Source organism: Salvelinus sp. IW2-2015, linkage group LG11 (assembly GCF_002910315.2).
Source record: "Salvelinus sp. IW2-2015 linkage group LG11, ASM291031v2, whole genome shotgun sequence".
Classification (NCBI taxonomy): Eukaryota; Metazoa; Chordata; class Actinopteri; order Salmoniformes; family Salmonidae; genus Salvelinus; species Salvelinus sp. IW2-2015.
Window position 1 is genome coordinate 40107350 of NC_036851.1, and position 24529 is coordinate 40131878.

At 46.0% G+C, this 24529-nt stretch overlaps 1 protein-coding gene across 1 annotated transcript in view; it reads right to left on the reverse strand.

Moving 5' to 3' along the window:
• Positions 1–101: 101 nt before the first annotated feature.
• LOC111970390 (cAMP-dependent protein kinase type II-alpha regulatory subunit) overlaps positions 102–24529 on the reverse strand; it is a 49178-nt gene continuing 24750 nt past the window's right edge. Inside the window, 10 exon segments of the mRNA XM_023997098.2 lie at positions 102–702; positions 5609–5747; positions 5912–5977; positions 6065–6139; positions 6344–6445; positions 6526–6679; positions 6884–6990; positions 10816–10955; positions 11101–11142; positions 11768–12015. Of these exon segments, the coding sequence (XP_023852866.2) occupies positions 578–702; positions 5609–5747; positions 5912–5977; positions 6065–6139; positions 6344–6445; positions 6526–6679; positions 6884–6990; positions 10816–10955; positions 11101–11142; positions 11768–12015 (1198 nt within the window). The 3' untranslated portion in view covers positions 102–577.

Sequence of the window (24529 nt, forward strand, 5' to 3'; positions counted from 1 at the left end):
TGCAGTTCAATAAACTCCAGTGCCATCCAGCACATCAGTAACACAGCACAGTTTAAACTGCTTCAATTAAAAAGGTAACTGCAAAAATCATTGCAAAATACCAACTTCCATTTACTTTATTGACAACATTTTGACCAGGGATTACATTTATGAAATCTCCCCATCTGCAGATGAAAAGTATTTCCATATCAAAGCAAAGGACATATTAATATTTGATTGATGGACCTTTGACCTCAAGGCAATTTCAGTACAAAAACTGCATCTGTTTGTGTGGAAGCTATTGGGCTAGATTTATCAATAAATTGGGCTAACATGCATGAAAAATTACCAAGCCAACACGGTGAACAATACAGATACTTCCACAACAATAGTCAAAAAAGGAAAATACTACATATAAACAAAATGATCAAAGTAATTTGAGACAGTTCACATTGTAACGTTGATATCAATTATTAAATCAGGTCCAGTAGATTGTACAATTAAATGTCAACAAATATGTGTAAGTATGTAAAGCTAGTATGTGTTTAGGAAGCACTCTGTGGGATTGTGTTAGTGTGCTGTTTCTTACAATTATACTTTAATGTTTCAAATCTACACTAGAACCAAACAGAGCTACCAGCTGGTTCTCGTATTGGGAAATGTTCCTCTTCATAATCTCCTTACAGGAACCCAGCAAACGCTCAAACGCCTGAATATCTATTACTGGGGGGTGGGGGTGTAGGAGGAAAGAGAGAGAAAAAAGGAGGGAGTGCAAGTCAAGTCAAACAATAAAAAGCCGATAAAGCTAAACAGACCCAAACTGATCTGCTGGGCCTTTATTCATTCTGACCTCAGTTAAGCGTGCGTAAATCCCTTTTTATGTACTTTTCTCTCTATTCGTATTCTGACCTTGAATTTCATGAGAATAGCATGCTATTTGCCTGCAATTCGTTTTGGGTGGAGATTGAATAAATGAAGGTGTGGCGGAGGCGTGTCTACAGATACACCGTATTCTGACCTTGACTTAATACCCTCATAATTCCACCACCTTTACACGCGAGGAACCTATTAAGGTCTCACCAACCTACCTGTTTCATGTGGAAAAAGCATCTACTTTATTTTTTTCCAATAGAAATAACAGCATTCTCCATGCACTGTAATTTACAATTTGATAAGAGCTAGGTAAATGAGTAATCTGTTTGGATAACAGAATTGCAAATATAAATGACACTTTTTAGATAGCCTTTATTTTACCTTAAAATCACTGGAGACAAATGTGAAACCAGTCATATTGGCAGCAAACTGAAGCATATCAACATATCAACTTTCCCACAGTAAAGTTTATGAAATGCTGTGCCATTATGCAGAATTTAAATTGTACGGCCTTTTAACTTCCAGAGATGGGCACCTTCGAATGTCTTAAATATTAGCCACCGTTTTGCTCTACGACTCCACAAGTTTCACAGGACTCGTCTGAAGGTTGCCCACACAAATTAATAGAAGTATGGAAATAGTTTTGTGCCAATAAAAATAAGGGGTTAAATATGTGCCAAACAAACACAAATATTTCCTGAGCTTTCTTGTATCTCCTAGATATTGGACAGACTTCAAAACCTTATTCCTTAAGATTTGCTTTTTGACTGTCTTTTTGACTAGCTAAATGATCCATGGTATGACTAACTTAAAACAATATGTTAGCCCCCCAACGTCTTACATGCTGATCACACCGCTCACGTTGCAAAATAAATGTACACATACATGTTATTCAATCATTGTACCCACAATGCTCGCGAGCGTCAATGAGCGTTTGCGTTGCCAGGTGCTAAAATAGAACTTGGTTCTATTTGTGACACTTGATGCGCTGCAAGTCCCACCTCTCTCATCTCCTCATTGGTTTTTAAGGAGCATATAACCACGTGGGTGATTGAAAGATGAACTGAGGTCCACCCTCCAGTTCAGTTGGTGGTGGTAATGTACCTTAAAGTTGGTTGCCAACCGCCATATAAAGTCCAAAGAAGAAGAAGCCTGAAGGAGGAGAGATAACTAGAAACGAACTTGGTTTACCCTTTTATCTGATTAATTGTCGGAGTAGAGGAACTTGTGCATTTCAGGTAAAATAACAACCCAATGTTTATATCCCAGGACAAATTAGCTAGCAACAGCAAGAAAGCTAGCTAAATTGCCATAAATGTTTAATGCTTTTCGACATGTTCCCAAATTAATATAGTTGGTTCAAAGTTCGTTTTGATATTTCAACCAGCATGTCCTGATCGCTTCTGGTGTGGGTGGACAAAATCAACATGCGAGCGATGGCGCACGCGGAAGCACGCGTGTGAGCTGTCTGGTCAGCATGTTAGACATTTACACAAAACCCAAAACCGGCTGCGCGCGTGCGACATCGTGCATATACAGTGGGGAGAACAAGTATTTGATACACTGACGATTTTGCAGGTTTTCCTACTTACAAAGCATGTAGAGGTCTGTAATTTTTATCATAGGTACACTTCAACTGTGAGAGACGGCATCTAAAACAAAAATCCAGAAAATAACATTGTATGATTTTTAAGTAATTAATTTGCATTTTATTGCATGACATTTGATACATCAGAAAAGCAGAACTTAATATTTGGTACAGAAACCTTTGTTTGCAATTATACAGAACTACGTTCTCCTGTAGTTCTTGACCAGGTTTGCACACACTGCAGCAGGGATTTTGGCCCACTCCTCCATACAGACCATCTCCAGATCCTTCAGATTTCGGGGCTGTCACTGGGTAATACGGACTTTCAGCTCCCTCCAAAGATTTTCTATTGGATTCAGGTCTGGAGACTGGCTAGGCCACTCCAGGACCTTGAGATGCTTCTTACGGAGCCACTCCTTAGTTGCCCTGGCTGTGTTTTCGGGTCGTTGTCATGCTGGAAGACCCAGCCACGACCATCTTCAATGCTCTTACTGAGGGAAGGAGGTTGTTGGCCAAAATCTCGCGATACATGGCCCCATCCATCCTCCCCTTAATACGGTGCAGACGTCCTGTCCCCTTTGCAGAAAAGCATCCCCAAAGAATGATGTTTCTACCTCCATGCTTCACGGTTGGGATGGTGTTCTTGGGGTTGTACTCATCCTTCTTCTTCCTCCAAACACGGCAGGTGGAGTTTAGACCAAAAAGCTCTATTTTTCTTCATCAGACCACATTACCTTCTCCCATTCCTCCTCTGGATCATCCAGATGGTCATTGGCAAACTTCAGACGGGCCTGGACATGCGCTGGCTTGAGCAGGGGACTTTGCCCGCGCTGCAGGATTTTAATCCATGACGGCTTAGTGTGTTACTAATGCTTTTCTTGAGACTGTGTCCCAGCTCTCTTCAGGTCATTGACCAGGTCCTGCCGTGTAGTTCTGGGCTGATCCCTCACCTTCCTCATGATCATTGATGCCCCACGAGGTGAGATCTTGCATGGAGCCCCAGACCGAGGGTGATTGACCGTCATCTTGAACTTCTTCCATTTTCTAATAATTCGCCAACAGTTGTTGCCTTCTCACCAAGCTGCTTGCCTATTGTCCTGTAGCCCATCCCAGCCTTTTGCAGGTCTACAATTTTACCACAGCTCTCTGGTCTTGGCCATTGTGGAGAGGTTGGAGTCTGTTTGATTGAGTGTGTGGACAGGTGTCTTTTATACAGGTAACGAGTTCAAACAGGTGCAGTTAATACAGGTAATGAGTGGAGAACAGGAGGGCTTCTTAAAGAAAAACTAACAGGTCTGTGAGAGCCAGAATTCTTACTGGTTGGTAGGTGATCAAATACTTATGTCATTCAATAAAATGCAAATGAATTACTTAAAAATCATACAATGTGATTTTCTGGATTTTTGTTTTAGATTCCGTCTCTCAGTTGAAGTGTACCTATGATAAAAAATTACAGACCTCTACATGCTTTGTAAGTAGGAAAACCTGCAAAATTGTCAGTGTATCAAATACTTGTTCTCCCCACTGTATATATTTTGTACCCCCCCCCAAACACGATCACGACACGCAGGTTAAAATATCAAAACAAACTCTGAACCAATTAAATTAATTTGGGGACAGGTCGAAAGCATTAAACATGTATGGCAATTTAGCTAGTTAGCTTGCACTTGCTAGCTAATTTGTCCTATTTAACTAGCTTGCTGTTGCTAGCTAATTTGTCCTGGGATATTAACATTGAGTTGTTATTTTACTTGAAATGCACAAGGTCCGCTACTCCGACAATTAATCCACACATAAAACGGTCAACCGAATCATTTCTAGTCATCTCTTCTTCTTCCAGGCTTTTTCATCTTTGAACTTATATGGTGAAGGCAGGACTTGCAGCGCGATCTGCGTCAGAAATAGGAATGACTTCTATTTTAGCCTTTGGCAATGCAGACGCTCGTTGGCGCGTGCGAGCAGTGTGGGTGCAATAATTGAATAACATATATTCCTAAATTTATTTTGCAACGTGCACGCGACGTGTCGAGTCCGGTCAGCATGTTATAGGCTGACCACACTGCTCGCGTGCGCTTCGGAATAATGGCACAGCTATTTATAGCCTACTTCACTGTGTAAAAGGGTCCGCAATACATGTAATGTTGATATGATTTTCAGTTTGSTTCCATATGACTGGTTTCACATTCGTCTCTAGGGATTATAAGGAAAAATCATCTAAAACAATTGCAGAAAAAAAGAAAGTAGATGCTTTTTCCACTTGGAACTGGCAGGTTTGCTTAACCGTATTCATGGTTTACTCACGCGTAAAGGTGGTGGAATTATGAGGAAATTAAGTCAAGGTCAGAATATGGCGTATCTGTAAACACACTTACGTCACACCTTAATTTCTTAGATCTTCACCCCGAACGAATAGCGGGTGAATAGCATGCTATTCTCATGCTTAAATTCAAGGTCAGAATACAGAGTACGCATGAAGAGAGAAGTACATTAAAAGGGAATTCCCCCCTGTTTGAATACACTCCCTGATCTATTCATTTCTGACTGCTTTAGAGACAGAGAGACAGTTATTGTAATGGTGAGAGGTTAGCATGTTTTGGGGGTATGATATTTGTGCGTCTGTAACTTTCTAACTCATCATTATTCACGATTCGCTCAGGATTATCCGCAATCATGGTAACATCCACATGAATGTAGCAGTGTTTAGAAACATATTTTATTGTTATTTACAATAAAAGTGACTCTAAAATGACACAATACATTATTTTCCATTCATTTCTATTAGGCACAAAATAATCTGAAACACAACCAAAACTTGCATCCAACAAGTTTGTAGAGTCACGAGCTTCATTGCATGCTAGGAATATGGGACCAAATTCAAAACTTTTGACTACTTTAATACACATATAAGTTAATTTGTCCCAGTACTTTTAGTGCCCTAAAATGGGGAGGACTATGTACAAAAAGTGCTGTTATTTATAGACGGTTCTTCTGATATGGATGAAAATACCTTCAAATTAAATCTGACAGTCTGCACTTTAAACCCATAGTCATTGTATCATTTCAAATCCAAAATGCTGGAGTATAGAAACAAAACAACAAACAATGTGTCACTGTACCAATACTTTTGGAGCTCACTTTTGGAGCTCACTGTATGTGTGTACAACGTACCCAAGCACTTGGTGTCCCCTACAGCATAGACGGATGCTGCACGTGGTTTGTTGGTGACCAGAGCCAGCTCTCCGAAGTATTGGCCTCTAGAGCAGCGTGCAATCTCCACCTCTGCATTGTCCAGCTGTCCTGCTTTAGTCTAGGTAGGGAGACATACAGCTGAGTGTTGTACCACATTCCAATGACGCTAGAGGCATACATTCAGTACAGTCAGTTCCTTGCCGCAGGTACCCACAGCAAAGTCATTATTTATAGAGTAGGTCTAACACACACCCAAGTGAAGAGCAAAACATGTACACCTACTTTGCTTATTATCATGATCTTCACCTGGCCCGACTCCACGATGTAGAAACAATCTGCCTTCTCCCCCTAAAAGTGTAGAAAAGCAGTAGAAGAAGCAGTGTTTCAAAGTAAAGAATAATCTTAGATGAACTGTACAATAAAAAGCCATAATACCTGTGTTATGATGCACTCCTCATCTTTGAACGCTCTCATTCCCACGACATCAACAATCTTCATCCTCTCAGAGAGCTGAGGAAAAGCAAGACGAGGACAGAAGATGAAGGTGTGATAAAAGTATACATCGATCTTTACATGCATTCTGAGTGTGGATTGTTTACAATGTGAGCCTCTCATGTACCTTCTCTTATGTTGTACTTTGAATACACAGTACACTTTTGATTGTAAAGGACACAAAAACGATTCTGTGGTCAAATAAAACAGACATTCACACACCTCGAGAGACTTTAGAACGGGTACACACTCAATGAAAGCTTCGTACATCTTCCTCTTCTTGGCATTGTTCTTCACTATGAGTCTATGGAATGTGGTCCGATCCTAAAACATTCACATAAAGGTTACAACTCATCTCTCATAGATACACATTAAACACACACACACACACTACTGTGACTCACCAGTCCCCACAGTGCCCCCTCCTGGGTGGCCATGATAGTGGCAGCGCGCGGGGTGTTGTACATGAGAGCCAGCTCCCCGAAACTGCCCTTATTGTCATACTTTCCCACACACTTTCCAACTCCATCAATCAGCACAATAATGTCATACACACCCCTACAGCAGACAGAGAGAGAGGTACACAGGACACCAGAGGAATCAGAGAACATCACATTCACATGATTAGGCCTAATGCTCCTCAAACAGAACAAAATGATAGATTCAACACACACACACACACGCGTGCGCACGCACGCACACGCACACGCACGCGCACGCACACGCACACGCACACACACACACACACACACACACACACACCGCTCTATGACATAGAAGTTGTCTCCATCCTCCCCCTGGTTTATGATGTGCTCCTGTGGTTTGACCAACACCTCAAACATGCCATCCAGAACCTCTGAGAACTGCTCCTGAAGGAGAGAAACAACAGTCACACATTAGAAGAGGACCATGTGTGTGTGTTTGTATACTAAACTGGGACACCCAGCAAGTATCACACAAATGAATCTATACAATCTCTACTGTGTATTGTCTCTATTGAGAGGTGGCTTGTTTAGTTCATAACCGAACAAAAGATAAAAGAGTAAGTGCTATTACTTTTAACTTACAAGTTACTCTCACTGACTTAGAATGAATTACTCTCAGTGGCTTACAAGGACTTGTCACGACTTCCGTCGAAGTCGGTTCCTCTCCTTGTTCGGGCGACGCTCGGCGGTCGGCGTCGCCGGTCTTCTAGCCATCATCGATCCACTTTTCATTTTCCATTTGTTTTGTCTTGACTTCCCACACACCTGGTCTCAATTTCCCTCATTACATGCTGTGTATTTAACCCTCTGTTCCCCCTATGTCTTTGTGCGGAATTGTTTATTGTAAGTGCATGTGCATGTTTTCTCTGGTGAGCGACGGGTTTTGTACCCATTTGTTTGTGGTTCTGGTTACCGGTGGGTTTATGAATAAAACTGCTCCGTTGATTATCCAGTTTTGCTCTCCTGCGCCTGACTTCCCTGCCACCAGTTACGCACTCCCTTACAGAATTCCGCACCGCTAATGGAGTCAGCAGGAGCAGGTGCCCCTGGTATAGAGTTGGAGGAGCGCGTCCGGGAGCACGCGGCGATGCTCCACCATCTTGGCACCGCCATGGACCGCGTTGTCCAAACAATGGACCGCTGGGAGAGACAGGGAGTTCTTCCAGCGCCTCCACCAGCACAACCGGGGTCTACACTACTCGCCCCCCCCCCCCTTCTCCTGGTCCCAGTGGGATTTGTCTCGCCCTTCCCCGGGCATACGACGGGACTGCTGCAGGCTGCCAGGGGTTCCTGTTGCAGCTCGACCTATACCTGGCAACCGTCCACCCGGCTCCTTCGGGCCGTGAGAGGGTGTCCGCCCTCGTCTCGTGCCTCTCTGGGAAAGCCCTGGAGTGGGCCAACGCCATGTGGGGAGAGGGAGATGCGGCGTTGGACCATTTCGAGGAGTTTCGAGGCAGTCTTCGACCACCCGCCCGAAGGTAGAGCGGCGTCCAACGCCGCATCTTCCATCTGAGGCAGGGGACGAGGAGCGCCCAGGAGTTCGCCCTGGGGTTTCGAACTCTGGCTGCCGGCGCGGGATGGAACGACAGGGCCCTGATCGACTATTATCGTTGCAGTTTGCGCGAGGACGTCCGTCGGGAGTTGGCCTGCAGAGACACCACCCTCACCTTCGACCAGCTGGTGGACCTGTCCATCCGGCTGGATAACCTGCTGACTACCTGCGGACGTCCAGATCGGGGTCTGTCGGTTCCATCCCCCCCACCACCTCTCCGATACCCATGGAGCTGGGAGGTGCGGTGAGCAGGGAGACCGGAGGAGGTTCCAGCTCGTGCACCATCTGTGGCCGCAGAGGTCACACTGCCGGTCGGTGCCGGGTTGGTTCCTCTGGGGATCGAGGCAACAGGCAGGGCGCTCTGGCGTCACCCCAGGTGAGCCGGCACCATTCTCACCCAGAGCCCTCTGTTGCACATATGTTTTTGTATGTTAATTTTTCTGAGTTTTCCCCACATTCCCAGCATAAGGCGCTCGTCGATTCAGGCACGGCTGGGAATTTTATAGATAGATCGTTCGCCCATAGTTTAGGGATCCCCATTGTTCCCGTGGCTGTGCCCTTCCCCGTTCACACCTTAGATAGTTGACCATTAGGGTCAGGGTTGATTAGGGAGGCCACCGCTCCTCTGGGCATGGTGACGCAGGGGGGTCACAAGGAGAGAATTAGTCTCTTCCTCATTGGTCGCGAGAGTGCTCGGGGAGATGTTTATGGGTTTCCGTTGGTGCTACCACGGTGGAAAGTCCAGACCAGGTCTCCACCGTGTGCATTCCTCCCGAATATTCCGACTTGGCTCTCGCCTTCTCCAAAAAGAGGGCGACTCAATTACCACCTCATCGTCGGGGGGATTGTGCGATAAATCTCCTGGTAGACGCCGCACTTCCCAGGAGTCACATGTATCCCGTCACAGGCGGAGACGGTGGCTATGGAAACACATGTCACTGAATCCCTGCGTCAGGGGTTCATTCGGTCCTCTACTTCACGTGCCTCCTCGAGTTTATTTTTTGTGAAGAAGAAGGAGGGGGGTCTGCGCCCGTGTATTGACTATCGTGGCCCGAACCAGATCACTGTGAGGTATAGTTACCTGCTACCGCTCATAGCCACAGCGATTGAGTCAATGCACGGGGCACGCTTCTTCACCAAACTAGATCTCAGGAGCGCTTACAACCTTATGCGTATCCGGGAGGGAGACAAGTGGAAGACGGCTTTCAGTACCACCTCAGGGCACTATGAGTACCTCGTCATGCCGTACGGGTTGATGAATGCGCCATCAATCTTCCAAGCCTTTGTAGATGAGATTTTGAGGGACCTGCACGGGCAGGGTGTAGTGGTGTATATTGTTGACATTCTGATATACTCCACTACACGCGTCGAGCATGTGTCCCTGGTGCGCAGGGTGCTTGGTCGCCTCGAGAGTAATGGGCAGGTTAAGAGAGTAAACCAGGATGTGGGCAGGTTTCTGCGGTCTTATTGCCAGGACCGGCCAGGGGATTGGGCGGCGTTCCTGCCCTGGGCCGAAAAGGCACAGAACTCGCTCCGCCACTCCTCCACTAACCTCACCCCCTTCTAGTGCATACTGGGGTACCAGCCGGTTCTGGCGCCTTGGCATCAGAGTCAGACCGAGGCTCCTGCAGTGGACGACTGGTTCAGGCGCACGGAGGAGACATGGGAAGCTGCCCGTGTTCACCTTCAGCGGGGCGTGCTACGCCAGAAAAACAGCGCAGACCGTCACCGCAGTGAGGCCCCGGTGTTCGCACCGGGGGACCGGGTCTGGCTCTCGACCCGAAACCTGCCCCTCCGCCTGCCCTGCCGGAAGCTAGGCCCGCGGTTTGTGGGGCCATTTAAAGTCCTGAGGAGAGTGAACAAGGTTTGTTACACGTTACAGCTTCCCCCCGATTACCGTATTAACCACTCGTTCCATGTGTCTCTCCTCAGGCCGGTGGTGGCTGGTCCGCTCCAGGAGTCTGAGGTGCGGGAGGTTCCTCCGCCCCCTCTGCACATCGAGGGGGCCCCGGCGTACTACGTTCGCTCCATACTGGATTTCGAGGCGTCGGGCGAGAGGCCTTCAGTACCTCGTGGAGTGGGAGGGGTACGGTCCGGAGGAGAGGTGCTGGGTTCCGGTCGAGGACGTGTTGGACCCTTCAATGCTGCAGGAGTTCCACCGTCTCCGTCCGGATCGCCCTGCGCCTCGCCCTCCGGGTCGTCCCCGAGGCCGGTGTCGGCGCGTGCTGTAGCCGCGCGTCAAGGGGGGGGGGAGGGTACTGTCACGACTTCCATTGAAGTCGGTTCCTCTCCTTGTTCGGGTGGTGCTCGGCGGTCGGCGTCGCCAGTCTTCTAGCCATCATCGATCCACTTTTCAGTTTCCATTTGTTTTGTCTTGTCTTCTCACACAACGGGTCTCAATTTCTCTCATCACATGTTGTGTATTTAACCCTCTGTTCCCCCCATGTCTTTGTGTGGAATTGTTTATTGTAAGTGCATGTGCATGTGCACATTTTCTCTGGTGTGCGACGGATTTTGTACCCATTTGTTTGTGGTTCTGGTTACCGGTGGGTTTATGAATAAAACTGCTCCGTTGATTATCCAGTTTTGCTCTCCTGCGCCTGACTTCCCTGACACCAGTTACGCACTCCCTTACAGGACTACATACAATACTTTACCTGGTCGAGAGTTTTGAACAGTAGAATGTCTCGGCAGGCGTCCTGGAGTCTGCGACGCTGCTCGTCTGATTTGGAGTGTACCACCCGCGGCTCAAAGTCCTCATCCTCATCATCATCTGGGTTATAGGCCTCTGCACAGACTGGGGGAGCAAAATGACTGTGACACACACTGGGGACAAACAAATACACTCAAAGGGAATGTTGTAACTAACACAGAAGTGAGACTGAAATAATATTCTTCATACACAGCATATAATGGATGCAAAACCAAAGGATGACACTCACCAGATGCTCTGCGACTGTATTTATTAGGGTTGGAGGGGGGCACTATCGAGACAGAGAAATGTTTCAGCACTAGAAATTAAGTTGCTCCCACTGAACATCAATATTAGTTGTTCTGATGGATCCATTGACACACTTTAGCTTACAGTGCATGACCATCCCCCTACTGCCATACCAGATTCTTCCCTCTTATTTTCTGTCATGACTTTTTGTCAGGGCACAGAAACCGATTTATCAAGAGGCAAAGAAACCCACAAACAAACTTGTATTATTTTGTTAGAAATAGACTACTGAATAATTATGAAATAATTCAGGACAAATAGCTATTCAGTAGGCTAAAACACCGCAGTCCTATAATCTGATAACCTCTGGCAATGAAATAGAAAATCCTGACTACACAGGCCCTCACGTTACTTTGATGAGAACCCATTCAACTGGTGTGCAGTTGACTTAAAAAATGGCTTCATAATACCATGAGATAATGGTCCCTTATGCATTCTGTGCGCTTGTGTAGCCTATTATGTGAGAGTAAAATAAGTTATTATAATTTAGAGTAAAAAGGTTATAATACAAATACAGATGAGAAAATCTTTTAAAATAGATTTAATAATCAAATCATGAAGAATATTGCAAAAATAGTGGCCAAATAGAGATTAAAAATGTCACTCACTATAGGCATCATCAGAGTCTTCATCTTCATTTGATTCAACTGAAATACTATCAAAAGCCACCCCTTCCCGTGTAGAATCGGCTAGGCTTTCTTTGACATGTCTGTCGTGTTTTCGGCTGTCTTGTAGACGCGTGAAATATTGGATTGCGAATTCAACCAAATCTGGCGGTCGGCGCCGTAGTACCTCCACAGTGTATCCTTGCAGCAAATCCGTCAAGCCAGCAGGTATCTCGATGCTCATCACAGAACTATGATAGGCCGAGCCTATAAATTATCTTTAACAAGTTTAAAAATACAATTTTGAATGAAACTATCTGTCTAATCCATAGCAATAGGCCTAAGAAAATAATAGAACTCTGTACTAATCAAGAATTTCCAAGACCAGGGACTGCTAAATAGCCTGAGTATTAAAAATACAATAGCATTTGAATATAACCTTCAATGTCTGTCCAATATCAAATGCATCCATCCCCCAATGTTGCCAAGACTTTGTGAGGATAAAGAGAGCCAGATCAATGATCAGCAGCCATGGCAAATATCAAAGTAGGTTAAATGTCAAACAAATACATTTACTAAAATCTACCAATGACAGCTATCAAACAAATACATTTTAACCAATCTACCGACCTCCTTGCATTGTAGCCTTTTGAAGAGGAGTTAATGTCTGACATAATGCATGGCCTACTTTGATAAATGCACACAGCGCGGTTCTGCCCCCCTGGCGAAACCCACCAACCTTTACCCCACCCCCGTCCGCGTCGACTGGTTCATTGACAGGGCTACCGGTTTCCCCATTTAGACCAGAAGCAGTGCATCGGAAAGTATTGACCGGGTATACTAGGTTGTCAAAACTTTCAGATCAAATGTAGTTCATGCCAGTCTAACCTAGGCCAATTGTGTATCGGACGTTGATGCAAGATGCTCTATCTGTGGTCTGAAGTAGGCTATTACAGTCATTCATTTCTGGGAAGGGGAGCTTTATCAACTATTTTCTAGTATACAGTATTACTATGGACCTGTCCAACCGACATGCATATTTGATGTCACTTTCAAAAGACACAACAGCCTAATGTGAGCCACACAGCATGTACATATGCTAGACAATCTGGACCCTCTCTTTCTAAAATTATCTGCCGAAATTGTTGCAACCCCTATTACTAGCCTGTTCAACCTCTCTTTCGTATTGTCTGAGATTCCCAAAGATTGGAAAGCTGCCTCGGTCATCCCCCTCTTCAAAGGGGGAGACACTCTAGACCCAAACTGCTACAGACCTATATCTATCCTACTCTGCCTTTCTAAGGTCTTTGAAAGCCAAGTTAACAAACAGACTACCAACTATTTCGAATCCCACCGTACCTTCTCCGCTATGCAGAACTGGTCATGGGTGCACCTCAGCCACACTCAAGGTCCTAAACAATATCATAACCTTCATCGATAAGAGACATTACTGTGCAGCCGTATTCATCGACCTGGCCAAGGCTTTCGACTCTGTCAATCACCACATTCTTATTGGTAGACTCAACAGCCTTAGTTTCTCAAATGACTGCCTCGCCTGGTTCACCAACTACTTCTCTGATAGTAGTCGGAGGGCCTGTTGTCCGGACCTCTGGCAGTCTCTATGGGGGTGCCACAGGGTTCAATTCTCAGGCCGACTCTCTTCTCTGTATACATCAATGATGTCGCTCTTGCTGCTGGTGATTCTCTGATCCACCTCTACGCAGACGACACCATTCTGTAAACTTCCGGCCCTTTTTTGGACACTGTTAACTAACCTCCAGACGAGCTTCAATGCCATACAATTCTCCTTCCGTGGCCTCCAACTGCTCTTAAATGCATGCTCTTCAACCGATCACTGCCCGCACCTGCCTGCCTGTCCAGCATCACTACTCTGGACGGTTCTGACTTAGAACACGTGGACAACTACAAATACCTAGGTGTCTGGTTAGACTGTAAACTCTCCTTCCAGACTCACATGAAGCATCTCCAATCCAAAATTAAATCTAGAATCGGCTTCCTATTTCGCAACAAAGCATCCTTCACTCATGCTGCCAAACATACCCTCGTAAAACTGACCACCCTACCAATCCTCGACTTCGGTGATGTCATTTATAAAATAGCCTCCATCACTCTACTCAACAAATTGGATGCAGTCTATCACAGTGCCATCTGTTTTGTCACCAAAGCCCAATATACTACCCACCACTGCGACCTGTATGCTCTCGTTGGCTGGCCCTCGCTTCATATCCGTCGCCAAACCCACTGGCTCCAGGTCATCTACAAGTCTTTGCTAGGTATAGCCCCGCCTTTTCTCAGCTCATTGGTCACCATAGCAGCACCCACCTGTAGCACGCGCTCCAGCAGGTATATCTCACTGGTCACCACCAAAGCCATTTCCCCCTTTGGCCGCCTTTCCTTCCAGTTCTCTGCTGCCAATGACTGGAACAAACTGCAAAAATCACTGAAGCTGGAGACTCATATCTCCCTCACTAGCTTTAAGCACCAGCTGTCAGAGCAGCTCACAGATCACAGCACCTGTACATAGCCCATCTGTAAACAGCCCATCCAACTACCCCATCCCCATACTGTATTTATTTATTTATCTTGTTCCTTTGCACCCCAGTATTTCTACTTGCACAGTCATCTTCTGCACATCTATCATTCCAGTGTTTAATTGCTATGTTGTAATTACTTCGCCACCATGGCCTATTTATTGCCTTAACTCCCTTATCTTACCTCATTTGCACACACTGTATATAGACTTTTTTTCTTTTTTCTACTGTATTATTGACTGTATGTTTGTTTTACTCCATGTGTAACTCTGTGTTGTTGTATGTGTCAATCTGCTGTGCTTTATCTTGGCCAGGTCGCAGTTGTAAATGAGAACTTGTTCTCAACTAGCCTACCTGGTTAAATAAAGGTGAAATAAAATGTCAAATTAAAAAATGTAATAGGAGGTTTTACTTGGAAACTGGGATAGATCATGATTTCATATTTAATTGTATTTATTTACATAGCTACATGATGACACTTACAGACATGAGACAATGCCCTCTACATGTTGTGACAGTCAACATCCGCAATGACTAATGATTTTTGTGTTTGAACACACACACACACACACACACACACACACACACACACACACACACACCACACACACACACACACACACACACACACACACACACACACACACACACACACCCACACACACACACACACAACACACACACACACCACACACACACACACACACACACACACACACACACACACACACACACACACACACACACACACACACACATGCAACCTGTGAAAATGCACCTATTCTCTGATATACAGACTCACTCAGAGTCAGTAAAGTTAAGGCACATGTTCAATTCACTCATTTTCTAACTTAAAAAACCCCACTAACAAACAAACGCAAGTAAAACCCCAAGGAGTCAGAACATTCATGTGTGTGTGTATGCGTGTTTCTCCCCTGTGTCTGTCTTTCTCTACAATATGTGCAGCTTTCAGTCTGTATGCCAGTCAGACTTCCAATGTGTATCTCTTTGTGAGAGTATATTGTATGCAAGTACTGCAAGTACTTTGAGTTTTGACTGTGACCATGGGTACTCCACTGTGTTAGTGAGTTGTGTCTCTGGGATCTGAGCCATGGACAGGGATCACAGGACGGGTGCTGCCCAGTTCAGGAACTTCATAGCCATTTCAAACCCAAGGAAACAGGCCTAAGAGGAGAGAGATAAACATAAATGATATTGTAATAAAGACTTTATGAAAGTGTTTTACAGGCAATAGATGAGTGTATAATGCATGTAAAGTGCAAGTAGTGCAGGTATCAATGCTTTGTGCACTAAAACATATTGTATATTCAGTGTATGATATGCTGTAATTATCGGGTAGCATGAGGCTAAGTGATGAGTATGGTGGACGTAGCATGTATGAGTACCATTTATGACTGTGTGTTGAGAGTGTTACGTTCCCCAGCAAGAAAACCAAATACTGCCGATCAAACAGAACTGTTGTCTGTATGCCTCTGGGACCAACTCTTAAGCCCTAAGGATAGCAGCATTAACAATATCATAATCTGAACTCTGGTCAAGAAATACAGCGGCGTACACTTTCGGAGCTTGTGATGGAAAATGTTATGTTTGTGTTTTTCTAATAACGAATTTCTGTGTTCATGCAAGTGACTGATTGAACGAATCCTCACTATCAGTATCTGCAATTTGGCAGTACGCACAGAACCTTGTTTTGAGAACGAAAGGATATCTCAGTTTTAAGGTCTCAGCTTGGAGAGAAGAAGCTTTGTGAGGTATTGGTCTGTCACATGCATGAACCAGTATTGGTCGGTCACATGAATGAACCAAACGTTAATGATGAAAAAGCTAAATCATGCAAATATAACTTGTCTGTGTCAGTATATAAGAGAACTAATGGGACTGCCCCGGGGGAGCTCACTTCAGACTGGTACTTTATGCATCTAAGTTTGACTATGACCTCTCCAGCATGCTGTTAATAAACAATGATTCATTTAAGATTGACTTTGAGTGTCCCATGTGTAGAATTTTCACGACAATTTGGCATCAATGAACAGGATGATTGATTCTGCCTGCATAGCTTTCCAGTGGGGGTCTGTGAGGAAAACCGGTGTCGCGTTTTATGAAGCGTGAGAAAAATTCCCATCTGACCAAAAGACGACGAGGACCCACCCAGACCCTTACTGTGAGCTGCCCAGGAGGAGACACATCATCAGCGAACAATTGAGGGACGTAACTGATTTCAGTAAGAAAAACAAATACACAACCAGTAAAATTAAGGCGAGTAACACATCAAATGTACCCATAGTCTGGGCCTCCCAAGTGGCGCAGTGGACTAAGCCACTGCATCGCAGTGCTAGCTGTGCCACCAGAGACTCTGGGTTCAAGCCCAGGCTCTGTCGCAGCCGGTCGCGACCGGGAGGTCCATGGGGCGACGCACCATGCGCACCACCGGGTTTGGCCGGTAGGGATATCCTTGTCTCATCGCGCACTAGTTACTCCTGTGGCGGGCCGGGTGCACACCACGCTGACCAGGTTGCTAGGTGTACGGTGTTTCCTCCGACACATTGGTGTGCCTGGCTTCCGGGTTGGATGCGCGCTGTGTTAAGAAGCAGTGCGGCTTGGTTGGGTTGTGTTTCGGAGGACGCATGGCTCTCGACCTTTGTCTCTCCCGAGCCCGTACTGAGACAAGACAGTAACTATTGGATACCACTAAATTGGGGAGAAAAAGGGGGTAAAAAAATTTATTCCAAAAAATGTGCCCATAGTCTTTTTGGAGAAGACTATTCACTAGTCTTATGAAAAGACTAGAGCGAGGGCATAACGTTACCATGGAAAGCCCCGCTGACAGCTGTCTGTAGGCATTTACAAAGAGAAGTGTCTACGTGGTCTGCAGCCACTACTAATAGCACGTGGTGTTATTATATATGTATGTGAAAGATACATATGGTAACTAGGAAGTAACAACAAAATAATTGTTGAAGATGCACATGGGGTAATAAGGGAGATTACCGATTACCGTGTGTTTGGGAATAGTACTAAGTGAATGTGGATGTGAGAGTTGTGTGAAAGAGGTGTGTGCCTGAATGAATACCCCAACCAGTTTTGTGAGCTTAGGTTTCGACATATAACGTTATCTAGGGGTTCCGTCCACCACCGCTTATCGTAGTCTGGGACTACTAGTAAAAGCACAAGGTGTTCATTTATATGTATAGGAAGTAGCAGCAAGAGAACCGTTGAAGACACATATGGTGCATAGGATGTAACGATAGAAAAGTCTACGTGGTAACCAATCCCACACCCTCCCTCAATTTGGTCCTAGAAAACAAAAATTCTACAGAAATTTCACAACAAATAAATAATCAGGCATGCAGGGGGAGAAAAAAAAATACAAACAACTCAATACAGATTCAAAATACAAAAACAGAAATAAATAAATGATCAGTAAACCTTAGACAAACTTGCTTGGACTGGATAGCATTATATTGATGACTGTACCTATGATGTAATGTCTACTGGGACATTTTAAAGCATCTCATCAGCGGGGAGCCTCTGCAAGCCATTAAATTATGATATAAATGGTTGCCATTTTCTAACAAATGTATCATTGGAACCCCTAAGAGAATACTTAATTTTCTCAAGCTTTAGGAAGAACATTACATCGTTGAGCCATTGAGAAGTAGAGGGGGGCTGAGCAGACTTCCACTGGAGAAGAATTCTACGTCAAGCTAATAAGGATGTAAAAGCAACAGTATCGGCATGTTTGGGGTCCAAGGAGAACAAGTCTTCTGGAATATCAAAGACAGCTATCAAGGGACAAGGCTGCAGGTTAATTTCAAGCACCTCAGATACATTTTTGAAAACAGAATCCCAGTAAGTTTGTAGTTTAGAGCAGTGAATGAACATGTGACTAAGGTCACATGGTGAGATCTGACATCTATCACACTCATCATTTACATTTGGATATATGTCAGACAATCTGGATTTGGAAAAAGGCACCCTATGTTAAACCTTAAATTGTCTGAGACCAAGACGAGCACAAGACGTAGTGGAGCGTATTCTATCAATCACCTCATCCCACCACTCCGTAAATTCAACACCCATTTCCCGTTCCCAAGCAGATTTAATTTTGTTGGTGGAGTGTTTGTCCAATGACAAAATACACAGATAGATCTGAGAAATGACTGCTTTCTGTCGAGGTAATAGTAATAATATGCCATCCCACGGTTGGCAAGGGGGTGGAGCAGGGAAGCCAGAAAATTGGGAGGAGACACAATGCCTAATTTGAAGGTAACAGAAAAAGTGAGATGGAGGCAAAGAGTATTTAGAGGCCAGGTTGGGAAAACTAGAAAAAATTATATTTACAAATAAGCAAAGATCTACTGACTCTGGGTACCTTTCCTCCCCAGATAAATGTGGTAACAGCCTGATTGATTGACTTAAAAAAACACTTTGGTAAAAACAATGAGATAGATTGAAATAGATAAAGGAATTTGGGTAAACTGTTCATTTTTACAGCATTAATCATTCCTATAAGTGATAGTGGTAAGCTACCCTGTCTCTGAAAATCAGTTTTCATTTGTGCAAGGGGAGCAAAGTTTGCAGAAAAAAGAGCATGTAATGAACAAGTTACGTTCACTCCAAGGTATATGAAACCAGAGCGGCTAAGCTGAAAGGGCAAGTCTGTCTGCTGGAGCTGTAGCGCTGCTGGATTGATTGGGAAGCACTCACTTTTCTGGAGATTCAGCTTGTAACCGGAGAAGGAGCCAAAGTTCTCCAGAATAGAAAGGATAGAAGGTAAACAGGTTACAGGGTTATTTACATTGAGTAACAAATCATCTGCATATAATGATAACCTATGTTCAACTCCTTCCCGTGTTACACCTTGGAAAGAGGAGGATGCCGCAAAGCTACTGAAAGGTGCTCAATGGCGAAGGCGAATAATAAAGGGGACAGTGGGCAGCCTTGGCGTGTCCCACGTTCCAGGGCAAAATAATCAGAACGGGTGTCATTGGTACAGACACTGGCCTGGGGAGTTGTTTACAAGAGACGGATCCATGAGCTAAATTTGTCCCCAAATCCCAATTTTTTAAGAACAGCAAATAGGTACTCCCACTCAATTCTTTCGAATGCCTTCTCTGTGTCTAGGGAGATTACCACCTCAGGGGAGTTTGAGAATAGTTTAGAATAAATAATGTTCAACAGCGTACGAATGTTAAAAAATTAATATATGTCCTTTATAAAGCCGGTTTGTTCCTGTGATATGAGTCCTTGTAAGACTACTTCCAGACGCCTTGCTATCACTAGCGCCAGCACCTTTACATCCACATTAAGGAGACAGTTTGCGGGAATCCACCCGAAGTGGCAGGTCCCATGTGGAAAGCCATACCCTCTGCCCAATTCGGTAGCGGGGAGCTGGAGTCCGACGGCAACCTGCTTGTTGACGATACCTGGAGTTGGTCTTGAGAAGTGCCGCCCTAGCTCTTCTCTAATACTCTAACTAGACCAGTTTCCGTCTCCAGGTAGTGGGGCTGAGACCAGGCATCTTAAGGTGGTCTTCAAGTCCTGATTAGCTCGCTCCGACTGGCCGTTTGATTGGGGATGGAATCCGGAGGGTAGACTGGCTGATGCCCCAATAAGGGTGCATAACGCCTTCCAAAACTGAGATGAGAATTGAGGACCCTGGTTGGAAACCATATCCACCGGGAGACCATGGATCCGGAAGACGTGCTGCACCATCAGCTGGGCCGTTTCCTTGGCAGAGGGTAGTTTAGGGAGAGAGATGAAATGAGCGGCCTTAGAAAACCGATCCACCACTGTCAGAATGACAGTGTTGCCATCAGATGGGGGAAGCCCAGTGACAAAGTCCAGAGAGATATGGGACCAGGGACGATGAGGGACCGGTAGTGGATGAAGAAGGCCAGAAGGAGCTTGCCATGGAATCTTGTTCTGGGCGCACACCGTGCATGCGGCGACAAAGACAGAGACGTCAGGAACCATTGTGGGCCACCAGAAACGTTGTCGAAGGAAGGCTGGAGGAATGAGCCCATTCCAGGACCCGGGACCGGACTGAGTTGGGGACAAACAGCCGGTTGGCAGGACCCCCTTCAGGTCCAGGCTGGGAGTGTTGTGCCTTGCAAACCAGGGTCTCAATACCCCAATCCACAGTGGCTGCTAGGCATGAGGTAGGGAGAATGGTTTCTGTGACCGAGGGTGTAGCAGAGGAACTGTCTAGGCGAGAGAGAGCGTCAGGCTTCACATTTTTGTACCCTGGGCGGTAGGAAATAGTGAAGTTGAATCTGGTAAACAACAGAGCCCACCGAGCCTGCCTAGAGTTAAGGTGCTTGGCTGTACGGAGATATTCCAGATTCTTATGATCGGTCCAGACCAAGAATGGCTGTTCTGCTCCTTCCAGCCAGTGCCTCCACTCTTCCAACGCCATCTTGACTGCCAGGAGTTCTCGGTTGCCTATGTCGTAGTTCCTCTCTGCAGAATTGAGACGATTGGACAGGAAGGCACAGGGATGAAGCTTTTGGTCCTGGGCAGATCGCTGGGACAGGATGGCCCCCACTCCAACATCAGTTGCATCCACCTCAACCACAAATTTACGCGACGAGTCCGGATGGATGAGGATGGGTGCTGTTGTGAACCGATGCTTCAGGTCCACAAAGGCTTTGTTGACAGCAGGAGACCATTTGAACGGTACTTTGGGAGAAGTGAGTGCCGAGAGCGGGGTCGCCAGGGTGCTGTAACCCCGAATGAAACGGCGGTAGAAGTTTGCAAATCCTAGGAAATGTTGCAACTGCAATCTGGACGTAAGTTGTGGCCAATCCACCACTGCTTTCGCCTTTCCAGGATCCATCTGGACATTACCCTCAGCAATGACATATCCCAGAAAAGCGATTGTAGAGCGGTGAAACTCACACTTCTCGGCTTTCACAAACAGTTGGTTCTCCAGGAGGCGCTGAAGCACCTGCCTGATGTGAAGAACATGTTCTTGGGCAGAACGGGGAAAAAACAGGACGTCGTCAAGGTAGACGAACACAAAATGGTTGAGCATGTCTCGGAGACCATCGTTACCAGGGCCTGAAAGACAGCAGGGGCGTTGGTGAGTCCAAACGGCATGACCTGATACTCATAATGTCCGCTGGCTGTGTTAAAGGCTGTCTTCCACTCATCTCCTTCTCGTATGCGAACCAGGTTGTAGGCATTCCGAAGGTCCAACTTGGAAAACAAGGTGGCCCCCTGGAGAGGTTCAAAAGCCGAGGAGAGGAGTGGTAAGGGGTAACGATTTTTTACAGTAATGTCATTCAGTCCCCGGTAGTCAATGCACGAGTGTAAGGTCTTATCCTTCTTCTCCACAAAGAAAAACCCTGCGCCGGCAGGAGATGCAGACGGATGGACGGCCCCAGTAGCCAGAGACTCCTCTATGTACTCCTCCATAGCCTTGGTCTCCAGCCAGCGGTGGAGAATATAGCGGACCCCGAGGTGGTGAGGTGCCAGGGAGAAGATCAGTGGCACAAACAAAAGGATGGTGCGGGGGTAGGGAAGTTGCACGTGCCTTATTGAAAACTTCAAGTAGGTCATGGTACTCAGTGGGAATAACATACAAAGCCTTGCTGACGACCTGAGGAAGACGTCTGGGAGAAGGCTGTGCTGCTTGAAGACAGTGGGAATGGCAAAATGGGCTCCAAACCATGATGGAGCTTGTGGTCCAGTAAATAACAGGGTTCTGTTTTTGGAACCAGGAAAATCCCAAGACAACAGGAACATGGGGAGATGCAATGAGGAGGAACTGTAGTATGGTCTCACTGTGGTTACCGGAAATCCGTATTTGAATGGGCACAGTACAATGGGTGACTCCACCTATTGAGCGGCCATCCAGTGCCCTGGCATCCATGGGAGCTGAGAGAAGTTGAATGGGAATACCTAGCTCAGAAGCAATAGTAGCATCCATAAAACTTTCATCAGCCCCAGAGTCAATGAGCACTCGGAGAGACTTAGATTGGTCTCCCCACAGCACAAACACAAAGAAAGGTGTGCGGGTGATGGGAATTAGGGAACTCCCAGTCTGACTCACCAAAGTACTTGTACCCAACAGAGACAAGTGTTTCCTAACAGGACAGGTAGCTATATAATGTCCTGCCCCTCCAAAGTACAGACAACAGTTGGAATTCAGCCTACATGAGCGTTCCCCAACCGATAACCTAGCTCTTCCCAATTGCATAGGCTCAGGAGAATCCAACTCACCCGTCGTTGATAATTCCCGAGGGAGCTCGGGTGGCTTCGGATCCTCTCGGGAAAACTGCCTTCGTGAACTTCCAGATTCCATCGAAGGTGAGCGAGCCATAGCGGGTGAACGAGTGTGCCTGAGGCCAGACCTCCTCTCACTCCTGCGTTCCCTTAAGCGTCCATCAATTTTAATGGTTAGGGCGATGAGGGAGTCGAGATCCACTGGCAATTCCCGAGCAGCTAGCTCATCTTTTACCACCTCGGATAATGTAGAAAGGTATCGAAGAGAGACTCCGGATTCCTGGCACTCTCGGCGGCCAACGTGCAAAAATCAACCTAGTAGTCTGCCACACTACGGGAGTTTTGACGTAAATCAAGAAGTTTACTGGCCGCCTCTCTCCCGGATACCGGAGACTCGAAAACTTTCCTCACCTCCGCCATGAATTCCTCCAGATGACAACAAAGGGTGGATTGCTGCTCCCAAAACAGCCGTGGCTCAGGAGAGCGCCCTTCCCGACGTTAGCGTAATAATATACGCTATCTCGATCGGTCCAAAGGGAACGAAGATGTCTGTAGCTCAAAAATAAGCCGAGCACTGAGAAAGAAAGCCCCAACAGGTACCAGGATCTCCAGAATATCGCTCCGGAGGAGGTAAGCGGGGTTCTCGGGGAACCGGGGTAGGCTGTACCAACCACTAAAAGGAAAAAATGCACTGGGAGGTTGGAGTCTCTCAGGGATGGCAGACAGCCTGTGAGTTAACTCCTTAATTAGCTCCATAGTAGCCTTAAACACTTGTTCGTGGCGTTCTGTCAGAGAACGAAGCCCTTCCAGAAGGTCCTGTAACAGCTCCTCATGTCTCCCAATGATGGCTCCCTGCAGGGAGACAGATTGGCGAAGCTGGTCCAAGTCTGCTGGGTCTGTCATGGCCAGTTCGTACTATCATGACACAAGGCGAGACCCAGATGCAGACACAGGGGGCAGATGGTATGAGTTTAAGATGTTTAATAATCCAAAAAGGAGTAGGCAAGAGAACAGTCGTGGACAGGCAAAAGGTCAAAACCAGTTCAGAGTCCAGGAGGTACAGAGTGGCAGACAGGCTCAAGGTCAAGGCAGGCAGAATGGTCAGGCAGGCGGATACAGAGTCCAGAACAGGCAAGGGTCAAAACCGGGAGGACTAGAAAAAGGAGAATAGCAAAGGCAGGAAAACTGGAAAAAACGTTGGTTGACTTGGAACATACAAGACGAACTGGCACAGAGAGACAGGAAACACAGGGATAAATACACTGGGGAAACAAGCGACACCTGGAGGGGGTGGAAACAATAACAAGGACAGGTWAAACAGATCAGGGTGTGACACAGACCAGAGAATCTTGTTTCTCATGGTCTGAGAGTCCTTTTGGCAAACTCCAAGCGGGCTGTCATGTGCTTTTTACTGAGGAGTGGCTTCCGTCTGGCCACTCTACAATAAAGGCCTGATTGGTGGAGTGCTGCAGAGATGGTTGTCCTTCTGGAAGGTTCTCCCATCTCCACAGAGGAACTCTGGAGCTCTGTCAGCGTGACCATCGGGCTCTTGGTCATCTCCCTGACCAAGGCCCTTCTACCYCAATTATTATTTWTATTTTTTATTTAACCTTTATTTAACTAGGCAAGGCAGTTAAGAACAAATTCTTATTTACAATGACGTCCTACCCTGGCCAAACACTAACCCGGACGACGCTGGGCCAATTGTGCGCCGCCCTATGGGACTACCAATCACGGCCGGTTGTGATACAGCCGGGAATCGAACCTAGGTCTGTAGTGTTGGGGATGAATCAGAATGAGTTGGGTAACATAGATAAGATGTTTTATTTTCATAATATGCTTGTGAGATACTTGTCATTAAAATCTTTCCCTTTATCTATAGGGTTGGTAGTTGCAGTTATCACTTCTCAGCTAGGGCTTAGTCACTTGGGGCCCAGAGAGGGGAGAGGTCAGGCTTGTCTTC